The sequence below is a fragment of the Betta splendens genome, chromosome 2 (genome assembly GCF_900634795.4).
Source record: "Betta splendens chromosome 2, fBetSpl5.4, whole genome shotgun sequence".
NCBI classification, from domain to species: Eukaryota; Metazoa; Chordata; class Actinopteri; order Anabantiformes; family Osphronemidae; genus Betta; species Betta splendens.
This window is the reverse complement of record NC_040882.2, coordinates 1,392,864-1,403,408: the sequence shown is the minus strand read 5'-3', so window position 1 is coordinate 1,403,408 and position 10,545 is coordinate 1,392,864. Positions and strand designations below refer to the sequence as shown.

At 46.8% G+C, this 10,545-nt stretch overlaps 2 protein-coding genes across 3 annotated transcripts in view; one reads left to right on the top strand and one right to left on the bottom strand.

Moving 5' to 3' along the window:
• Positions 1 to 2,490, bottom strand: part of LOC114869886 (CD59 glycoprotein-like) — a 2,952-nt gene extending 462 nt beyond the window's left edge. The window contains exons 1-5 of one of the 2 annotated variants that reach the window (XM_029174437.3): positions 2,342 to 2,490; positions 2,181 to 2,259; positions 384 to 491; positions 239 to 312; positions 1 to 5 (exon numbers count right to left, since the gene is read on the bottom strand). The exon at positions 1 to 5 is cut by the window's left edge and continues 462 nt beyond it. In XM_029174437.3, the coding sequence (XP_029030270.1) occupies positions 1 to 5; positions 239 to 312; positions 384 to 491; positions 2,181 to 2,235 (242 nt within the window). In that variant the 5' untranslated portion in view covers positions 2,236 to 2,259; positions 2,342 to 2,490. The remainder of the gene's footprint in view (positions 6 to 238; positions 313 to 383; positions 492 to 2,180; positions 2,260 to 2,341) is intronic. The other variant, XM_029174446.3, reaches the window with a different exon arrangement.
• A 1,378-nt stretch (positions 2,491 to 3,868) lies between these two features.
• dytn (dystrotelin) lies at positions 3,869 to 9,864 on the top strand. Its single transcript, XM_029174453.2, has 15 exons — positions 3,869 to 4,181; positions 4,271 to 4,345; positions 4,480 to 4,663; positions 4,737 to 4,822; positions 5,427 to 5,506; positions 5,655 to 5,726; positions 5,795 to 5,958; positions 6,031 to 6,142; positions 6,221 to 6,345; positions 6,671 to 6,821; positions 6,895 to 6,947; positions 7,013 to 7,154; positions 7,822 to 8,194; positions 8,268 to 8,346; positions 9,237 to 9,864. Exons 1-15 carry the CDS (start codon positions 4,178 to 4,180, stop codon positions 9,331 to 9,333), a joined length of 1,797 nt encoding a protein of 598 aa, XP_029030286.1. The 5' UTR covers positions 3,869 to 4,177; the 3' UTR covers positions 9,334 to 9,864.
• Positions 9,865 to 10,545: the final 681 nt, after the last annotated feature.

The window sequence follows — 10,545 nt, the reverse complement described above, 5'->3', positions numbered from 1 at the left end:
GACACCTGAAGACGGAGCAAGGAGGAGGTGTGAGTTTAGAATGCAGCTGGTCGCCATCAACGCAGTGTGTTTACATCCGTAGAGGTGATGATGGACAGGACCCCCCATGACCCACATGGGCTGTTTAAAGTCCTGCAGCGTTGCATAGTATGACTTGATTTTCTGAGGAACTGATTTCAGGACCTGCTCCATCACATTGACCTGTAGAATGAGTGTGAATGAGGCAGATGTTTGTTACCTGGGGGAACATCTGGGCCAGTCGGTTGCGCTCGCAGTCAGAATACTTGAGACACTGGCGGTAGGTCATTCCCCCTGCAGGTCACAGTAAAGGTCATGAGTGAGCAGCGGGCCAGGCTGCAGCCGGTCTGCTGGTACAGACGTACCGGTACCTCTCTCATAGAGCGTCAGGCAGGCGTCATCGTAGCTACATTCCCGCTGTTTGGAGCAGCTGGACGTATAATCCCTGCAGTTGTAACATCGAATGGCTGATCCTGAAACACAGCAAATCCACACACACAGGTTTTATCTGGGATAAAGTATATGAATAATATGAATGAAGAGATGCTTGAAGGGACCTCGGACCCTAACATGATGACGAGGCTGCCTGCCAGCCAGCCTCATCGCTCTCAACACTCACACACTAACTCAGCAGCTTGATGACCTGACCCCTGGATGAGGATGAGGATGAGGATGTGGATGAGGCCTCGGCTGGATGACGCTTCCTGCCGCAGAGCTAAGGCTTAGGAATGCTTTCAGACTGGTCAGATCTTCATCACCTTTGGGATGCGCTGGACAGACACCAGAAGTGCCTGTAGCTTCACTTCCACACCTTTTATTCTGAAAGGTCTGTTCCTGGTTTCCTGTTCCTGCCCTCACAGTTCAGTGCAGTCTGAGTGAGTCTGAATGTGTTGTCATGAGTTTTCTCTAGTTTTTGAATTTTTATAAGGTTTCATAAGTTTTCGTGAGTTTTCATGAATTTGTGAGTTGAGTGACACAGGGTGATCCAGGACTGGGTTTACAGTTTTAATGAGTTTTTGAGCTTTTATGAGTTTATGAGTTTTCAGTTGTTTTAGTAGTTTTCAGTAGTTTTTGAGTTTTCAGTAGTTTTCATGAGTGTTCAAATATTTTCATGAGGTTTCATATATTTATATATATAATTTTATTTATAAATATTTTTCATTGAACATGTTTTAATAGTTTTTGAGATTTTATGAGTTTTCATAAGTTTTTTATTTTTTCACAAGTTGCCTCCTTTTTGTTATGGTTTTGCCATTCATCTCTTGGTTCTGAAGTTGTTAAGTGAGATGAGTTTGTTGAGTCGATGCTGCTGCTTTTTCCCTGACATTATGTCTCTGTTCTCAGATCAGGATTCCTTTTCTACGGTACCCACCTGGCCAGGCTTCTTGGTGACTGGAGCTATGACCACATCATGAGGCCATAGACAGGGCCCGTCCTTGTTCAGACGGTTCTGGTCACAGCAGCCTCCTGAATACTGACCTCAACTACACGACGCCTGCTCTTAAATACATTTACATCATTTGGTTCATTACAACCAACACTGGGATGATCTGCTGCTACATCACATTTACAGATGGGTGAATATTAAGATGGGGCCTGTGGTGGTATATGATGGTTCAGCTTTTACTGTACAACTGGGAAAACAATGGCTTCACTATTAGGAAGCATCATCACCACCACTACCACGATTATCATCATCATCATCACCACCACCATCATCATCATCATTACCACCACCATCACCACCACCATCATCATCGTCATCACCAGCACCACAATCACCATCATCACCACAATCACCATCATCATCATCATCATCATCATCATCATCAGCCTCAAAGACACAACATTACTGGAGTTTAGCAGAAGCCTAAAGATGCCACTACAGATTCAGGTCCAATTCTGTTATTAGGGTTTTGTTCTAAATTAGTTTATACAGTAAGTACATTTGTTCAGTAGAAATGAACTAGAAATAATCAGAACAGATTTTAAGTTTTTTTTACAAACCAACTAAAATGCTGGTTATTAATGTTCTCCTTCCTCCTCTTGTTTGTTGAACTTCTTTAAGTCTCCTGTAGTTTTCCACATTATTAAAGCTCCTACACCAAAACATATTAAGTCAGACATTAATGATCACATTATTTGTAATAATGAACACTGACCCAGGCCGATCAGAGCAGAGCCGATGAGCAGGCAGATCCCCAGCGAGTGCGTCATGTCACCTCAGCACACTTCACACATCTAGAGCACACACAGCACAGACACCATCAGACGCTTCTGACACCTAGTACAGTTACAGCAGCTGTTCTGGGTCAGGACTTACTCAGCAGCAGTAGCAGTAATGAGCTGATGATGATGAAAGGACCAGAGTGAAGCCACTGTGACTATCTGCTGACTGCAGCCCAGAGGCTACGCCTGCGAGGAGGAGTCTGTTTGCTGGACAAATGTCATTTTGTCCCCTGCTTTGGATTTCCAGCAGTATTTGGGTGTGTGGACAGAGAACCCGGTCCTGGATCACCCCTTGTCTTTGTGTGCCAGCATCATCTGATGTGTATTCTTAGTATTTATTACTGCCATTAGTGGTCTCCTGCCTGATGACCTGATGCTCAGTCCATGTTTCCTCCAGACCAGACTCTGAATAAGTCTCATAATGAACCATAATTTATGACTCAGACACCTGCTGAACATGTTAATCAGTGAAGAGAATCTACAATGGTAGGAGGGTCTCTGTGGGCCTGGTGCTGATGTGGTGATGTGATAATGGTGGATGAGAGGCTCTGTGTTCCATAGTTTATCTCAGTACACCAGAAGAAACAGTGCAGTGTGTCTGTGCTGACCCGCCCAGAGACGAACAACGAGCTTTCTTTCCAGTCACACAAAGGGTAGAGGAGACGGCTGCCAAAGCAGAGAACAGCGGTGTGTTCAGGGCCCTACACAGCAGAGGGTCTGTCTGCTCATCAGGCCACTCAGCCCAGGCTCATTAACATTTATTAGACCAGAGGAGGGTGGTACCACTGGAGCAGGTCTAGGCTCGGCTCGGCTCGACCTCCAACGTCTCAGGTGAGAAGAGCTCTTTACAGAAGTGTTCTTCACAGCTGCACCAGCACAGAATGGGGGAACAAACTGAAAGAAACTGTGGAGCCGCCTTCTGGTTCTGGTTCTGCCATGAAACATACGCTTCATTATTCAGACTCATGTTCTGACTGAGACGCTTTAGTTTCTGCCATTACATCACTTCCTGTTTCCTGCCCATTATTACTTTACAGTAGTTCATTGTTGTGTCCTGCAGACCAGACTTTTTATATGAGTCTTCACAGTATTATGGTCTGTATCAGATCATTGACGTGCTGCTTGTCTGGTAGCTTGTGCTCCAATTAACCAGGCAGAACATCACTACACACATAGACACAGACTCACTGCTAACACATAACTTTAACACACATCTTCCCAGAATCCTCTGCGCCCTCCTGGTGGTCCGACCAGCCCAGAGCCACTACAATAATTCATAATTCTCATCATTTAACTATTAACCCTTTATGATTATTAGCATCATTCTGATGAGCCATGTTTTCATTGAAGGTCATTCATGTTTCTGCTGGGTTTGGGATCAAGGAAGAAGAAGCAAAACAGGAGGAATGCTAAGGACATTACTCTGACCCGTCACCGTGGCTGTTTGTTAAAAGCACACAACCAACCTGCAGCGAACTCATCATCTGTCTGACAGCTGCTGTGGAGCTTACAGATCTGTTAATATTAATGCCCTGTGTGATGTCAGTGCTTTGCTGTGGTACTATCCATAATAAGCTCATTTTGGACACTAGGTTTTATGTCTGACACTGTAGCTGTTGTGTTTGATGGGTTTAAACTCATATAAAAATGCACAGACTGTGGTCTGCTTTATTCAGGTTTGCGTGTTTCCTGGTGTAAAATGTTTCATGCTTTGTATCAGAGTACGCTTTGTGCAGCCTCCATGTGAAACAGGAAACCTGTCTCTTTAATAATTTAAGACCTCGTTTCTAAGACAGGATCAGGATGCAGGGGGCTCAGGTGAGGAACGAGCTTCCCTTCTGCTAAACCCTGTCTTCTAAGCTCATTGGGCCCTGACTGTCCAGTGTCCTGCGCTTCTAGAGCGACATTAGCCACCCTGGATGTGGACAGCATGGGTAAAGCACCGTGTTCTACTTGGATCATCACTGAGGACACTTGAGCTCTAACACACAGATCATCCTGAAGCTGTGTTTTTCTTCTCCAGAGGGACTCGATCGAAGACATCTGTCAGTTTATCGAGCCGCCATGAAGCTTGTGTCTCTACAGAAACTCTGTCACAGTAAGTGGTTTCCTTCTGCGACTATGACAGACCCTCATTACTATCACGTCAGTATAAGTTATCAGTTTAATTAAGTCTTCTCGTCAATGGTAATCTGTGTTCTGGGTCTTAGATGTGCTTGTCTCTGTTGCCAGTGGATGCTGTGTCGGTCACACACATCCTGGAGGCAGTTGCCACGGTTACGGAAGCTAAGCAGCATCAGGAGCTAAACCTGGAGGACATGTCCCAGACCCTGAGCAGGATGTTTGACAGCGTGGCTCCTGCTGCCGTGGCGGCACCGGAGGAGATCAGCAGCCTGTTGTTCAGGCTGTACGACCGGTCAGCACTTACTCATGTGACTCGTCTTTATTTTTATGTCCACAGCTCAGACGCTCACGTGTTTCTGTTTCAGGCATCAGACCGGTCAAGTTCCTGCCGCTGCTTTTCAAACTGCTCTGATCGCTCTGTCGGCAGACGGTTTGCTGGACAAGTACAAAGGTGAATGTTCAGAGTTCAGCACAAATATTATAAAGGATTTGACATAAAGTGGCCCTAAGAATTAGAGCCACTATAATAACGATTGGTACAGCATTTTAGAGCCATGCGGTTTTAATTGACTTAATTTTTACGAGGTTTTGGTTAAACACGGAACAGCTCCATCACAGGGATGTGGTGAGACAGAAGGCCCAGTCTACCTGATTGTGTCTGTGGGAGGAAACCCACACACTCCTGGGCCACATTGTAGTAATAGTAGAAACCAGAGAGAATGGTCAGAGAGTGGAGCAGTATGAGACTAGTACATACTTCTACATTCAGGAGACCTTTATATGACAAGAACCTGCTGTTAAAACAAGAATTCCTGCGTATAACCAAGTTGTAGCATATTGCATCATCTCCATCTAATGATGATCCATCATTAGTTCCTTCCAGGCTGGACCAATGTAACCACTGTAGTCCAGCTGCAGTCTAACTGCACTCAGGAACATCTCCTCACTCCTAATAATCAGCTCCATCTTGTCTTACAGACCTCATAGCTCCTCATGCTTCTCTTTCCTTTTACCTTTGTCATGTCTCCGTGACCTGCTCTGTTTGTTATGTTCAGCTCTGGTGAGTGTGTCAGATAGCAGCTCTGGGTCGGTCAGCAGGTCTGAACTCAGATCTTTACTACAGGACCTCAGCCAGGTAACCATGCTCATACAGACTCCACCTTAGCAGGCAGCTCCACCTCTCTCTCTGACTGTGTGTGTGTGTGTGTGTGTGTGTGTGTGTGTGTGTGTGTGTGTGTGTGTGTGTGTGTGTGTGTGTGTGTGTGTGTGTGTGTATACATCAGATTCCTGCAGCGGTGCAGGAGGAGGGGGTTTTTGGCAGCGTGGAGGCGGCACTGAGCTCCTGTTTTAGCGGGGTGAGAAGAAAAGGTGGCTGCAGGTGAGTAAGTCATCATGGCGAAGAACTAAATCTGTCTGCTGGCAGGTTTCCACAGCGACGGTGAGCGATGGACACGTGCTGTCATGGATGCAAAGCAACCCGCGCCTTTTGTTATGGTTACCCACACTGCACCGGCTGTCAATCACTCAGAGCATCACTCACAACGTGCGCTGCCACACCTGCAAGACCTTTCCCATCAGCGGACTCAGGTGAGATATCAGCCAATCAGAGGAGAGATCAGATCAATCCACATCTCACTGATTGTTTCCTGGGTCCTTCAGGTATCGCTGTGTAAAGTGTGTGAACGTACATGTGTGTCAGAGCTGTTTCCTGACCAGTCGACACACAAAGAAACACAAACTCCACCATCCAGTGCTGGAGTTCTGTACCCAGGTATGAAGAGATTCACTCTGAGCCTGCACTTAGTGAACAGCACGGACCTCACTGGACCCCTTCCTGTGTCACTGTTAGCCCACCTGGAGGGAGTCTCTGTCCTCAGTAGTGCACAGTGCCTGTTATGCTCTGTTGCCACGACGACGCACTCAACGGAATGCTGATTGGAGGATGTGGTCAGATCCAGAGGAGCCTCAGAATAGGTGAGAATCCACGTTAGAGTTGGAATTCAAACCACTTTGAACAATTTCACTTCCTCTTACAATCAGTCCTAGTTCTCCACAGGTTCATCTGCAGCCCAGCAAATGGGCTCATATATCAAAAGATGCATGAACCTCTGAACTCCTGAACAATCTTGCGCTGATACTTACTTTCTTTCACTCTATAATAATTGAAGACTGGACTAAGGGTCGATCCAGGTGTTTTGGGGATATTTGTGAGAAGCAGATTTGCAGTGATTCTGTCCGAGTCGGGTCAGAAACTACACAGTTGCTGGAGCTGCCTCTAGTTCATAGTTGTTTTTTTCAGAGGCCTGAGTCACGCTGACGTCTCAACACAAGTGGCCGACTCAGCAGCAAATCACAGCCCCAGCTCCAGCAGGAATGCTTCCCAACAGTCTGTCTCAAGCTCATCTTCACCTCAGACTCTGGAGACGGATAAGGAGATATTGATTCAGCAGGTGACCAATGACCCCGTCAGTACCAGTACCAGTACCTACCTTTATTATTACTGTTGTTGTTGTTTCTGACCAGGTGGACCCGACAGCCTTGATGGATGAAGTTCGAAACCTGCACAGAGACAAATGGTGAGACAAACCACATGAACAGAATGTGTAGCATTTGTGTTATCTGTGACACGTTTGTGTTTCAGGCTGTTGGAGCAGGAGCTTCAGACGTGGAAGCTCACTGTCCAATCAGAGCAGGGACTCCTGGAGGACAGGTGCTCTGAGATGGAGGTGAACATGGAAACTCTGAGGCAACACCACCTGCGCCTGCAGGGCCTGCTCACACAGGTAACCATCTTTATTAACAAAGCACAAACACAGTGACAAGCACTGAGAACAAGCAGCTCTGGTAGAAGCTCTGTCCTCTAGCTTTTAATCAGGAAGCTGGAACCAACAGGAACTGTCTGAATATAGAGGAAGTTAGGCTTATAATATAATAAGCCCTAGTTCTAAAATGAGCAGGGAGCCATTGGAGAGAAGACAACCTGGTTCTGGTTCTGTAGTTTGAACATCACCAAAGACTGGATGTCTTATCATCTCAGATGCTAAAAACAGACTTTTTCACTTATTTTTACTGTAAAGTAACAATTTATTAACATATTTGACAAAAATGGCATGTAGCATTTTAAAGCTATATCTTATTTATTCATCTAATGCCTCAGTCTAATTAGACTTAAGGTGGACAGCATTAGGACAGATTCATGAGGTCCTCTACAAGCTGCCTGTGCTCAGAACATGAAAGTGAAATGAACGTGGAGACTTTACAGCTCCTTCTGCATGTTTATTAGGCTAGTCTAACTCTTAAGAGTCTCCCTGAGATAAAGGCTACAAGATGGAGGAGCCCTGTAGACACTTAAAAAGACCAAACAGCTGTTACAACTGGTTACCAAAGCCACAGCATGAAGCTGATGCTTAAATGCACCTAGTTTACATGTGTCTTTACATCTTCCTTTAGGCGTTAAACAAGGACCCTGACCAAGCCAGTGTAGACGCAGAGACTCAGCATCAGCCAGACAACACCTCACACAGGACTGGGACAGGAAGCACCACACCAACGTCTGACATGCAGGAGGAGGACGATGAAGAACAGCAACCAACTCCATCCCCAACAATCCAATGGGACAAGGACCTCCATTATGAGGAGTCTGTGGGTGAAGGGTGTCTCTGTCTTCCAGCAGGAAGAGAGGATGGGCTTCAGGACGACGATGCCTGTCTGTCTGAAGAGGACGATGCGTTTGGGATGTGTGGCCCGGAGAAGCTGCTGCAAGAAACCGTAGACAGACTGAAGGCTGGGATGGAGACAGACAGGTGGAAAGAGAGACAGAAAAGTGAGTCTGGTGGATCTGATGGCTGGCTCAGGAACATACACCTGTTCATTTGTTTTCTATGTCCAACCTCCAGGTGAGAGCAGCTCTGAGCTTCTCCAGGCTGCAGAGCAGGTGGGAGGCTCCATACACCACCTGGTGGATGCTGTGAGCAGGTGAGCAGCTCGTTTCTCGTCCCTCCATTTTGGCTTTTTTACACTATGATACACTAAAGACAGTAAAAGCATTGTTAGCTTACTAATAGCCAGTGTCCTAATCGTTCCTTTAAAACTCAACTAAAATCCATTTGAATACTTGATTTTCCATAACTTTATTTACAACATTTAAGTAAAAATATCAAATCCAATAATAAATATATGAAAGTTTCAAAAAATGTTCAGCCTGAGGTTGACGTTTTGTTAGAATTAAAAAACAATACAACAAAAAAATATTTATTTTTTCCAACATGAAAAAAAATCAATGCCACAAATGTAAAAATGACAGTTGCCTGTTAGCGGTTCCATAAATGAGCTGCTACATTGGTGTCTGGCTACCTGTGTAGATGCTACTTCCTCCTCCTACAGCTCCTCCTCTGGCGCTGGGTAGAGGGCAGGGGAGTGGGGCTTGAGAGGCCTGTGGCCTTCCTCCTGCATTGCCTCCTTGTCTGAGCCCTGGTTTGTTTTGGGGGGGGTACAACGTTCGTCCTCTCCTTCTTTCTCCCCCGTTCTGACCTACTCTGGGATGGCAGAGGTGCTGCTGTCTGGCTCCCCCTCCTGTCGGCACCTTGTGAAATCAACGTACCCAGTAGGAAGCTGAAGGGGGGGTCAGACGACCTTTGACCTTTGACCCTGGAGCCCCTAGCAGCCGTCTCGTCTACTAGTCTGTCAGCATTAAGGTCCGGGCTCAGACTCCGAAAAAGCTGTCGAACGCAGGGAGGGGGTGGGTTTGTGTGGGCTGGGCCCTGGTTTCGAAGGGAGCTTTTGGGGGGAGTCTTAATAATGCGGTTGGTCCCGGGGTCGTAGAACCTCATGTTAAGTGGCCTGTATTTGACCTTTACCATCTGTAGGTCCAGCGGACGGCGCCGCTTTCTGCAGCGTCTGGGAGACGGGCCCGCTGCAGCTGAGCATGCGGTGGCTGGGCCAGGGGGGGAGCACAGCAGATAGACCAGGGAGGTCTGGGCCTGCACAGGCGTGACAATGCTGGAGTACGAGTGAGGGAGGAAGCGCCAGGTCTCAGGTGTCCACCTCCCTCCGACCTCATTTGCTGCAGTGAAGCTGGGGGGCAGCGCCTCTGTCGCAGGCTGATGGACGGTGGGAAGAACCAGCTGAACCGTCTGAGTGCTGTGACTGACTTTAACCACCTGGGGACCAGAAACACATGAGAAAGATAATCTTTACTGTAAGATGAGACTTGAAGGCGTTACGCTCACCTGACACCTAGATGCCAGCCTGAAGCCCCGCCTCCTCCTCCTCAGGTACACTGAACCATCCTCGCAGTCTAAGAGGGGAAGGACGCTGTCGCCGCAGCCTTTCTGGGTGTGGTTTCTCCTACCATACCTAACAAAGACATTATACATAGATAAGACAATACAGACTCACTGGCCACTTTATTACGTCCATATGTAAAGTCCATTTAATGCAACATGAAATCTTTGCTACAAGGTTTTAAGTTCAAACAGTATGTTTATTATTGAGGTCTCAGTGTCTGCTTGCATTTAATTTCATTGTGTTTTATATGTATGAGCATGGTTCCTAAGGAGGAACTCCCTCTCTTTCCACAGCAGCTGATAGATGTTTGTGTGTGAATAATGACATGATGCAGAACACTTGGTGTCTTTAAATTGCTCTGGTTGAGACGGATTCTGTGTAATCCTACTGAGGCTTTTGGTCTAACTTTACATACTGGTGTATTTCTTACCTGGCCAGAGACTCTGAGTCAAAGTAGCAGATGAACGCCCCCCGTCTGAACTGACAGACCAGCTTCTTCACCTTGTCCTCATCCTCTTGTTCAATCTGGGTCCAGGTCTTGCCCCTGAAGTACTCTGGAATATATTTGGGGACTGGCAGAATCTGCTCAATAGGCAGAGTCCAGAAGCCCTGGTCCTGACTGACACCCCCACCTGCTTTCTTGTTGAGGGCACAGTCAAGCTGGGACGAGTAGATCTGGTCGTCCATGTGCACCTTTACATCCATGAGCCAGCTCAGGTCTTCAGTTTGACTGGCTTTGGCCGGTGAGTTTGGAGCCTTATAAACCACCTGCAGATAAAACAGAACAGTTAAACAAAAACTGCCACAGTGACCTGACACCCTGCAGCCGACTGATGGATACCTGCACCGGCGAGTCCCAGTCCTCGCTCTGTGTGTCCATGGAGGTGG

What these genes read in the sequence shown, in the direction of transcription:
- dytn (XM_029174453.2), top strand. An exon ending in CCAGAGGAGCCTCAGAATAG is followed by an intron (nt 6,346 to 6,670) that starts GTGAGAATCCAC and finishes TGTTTTTTTCAG; the next exon opens with AGGCCTGAGTCACGCTGACG. An exon ending in CTGGTGGATGCTGTGAGCAG is followed by an intron (nt 8,347 to 9,236) that starts GTGAGCAGCTCG and finishes TACCATCTGTAG; the next exon opens with GTCCAGCGGACGGCGCCGCT.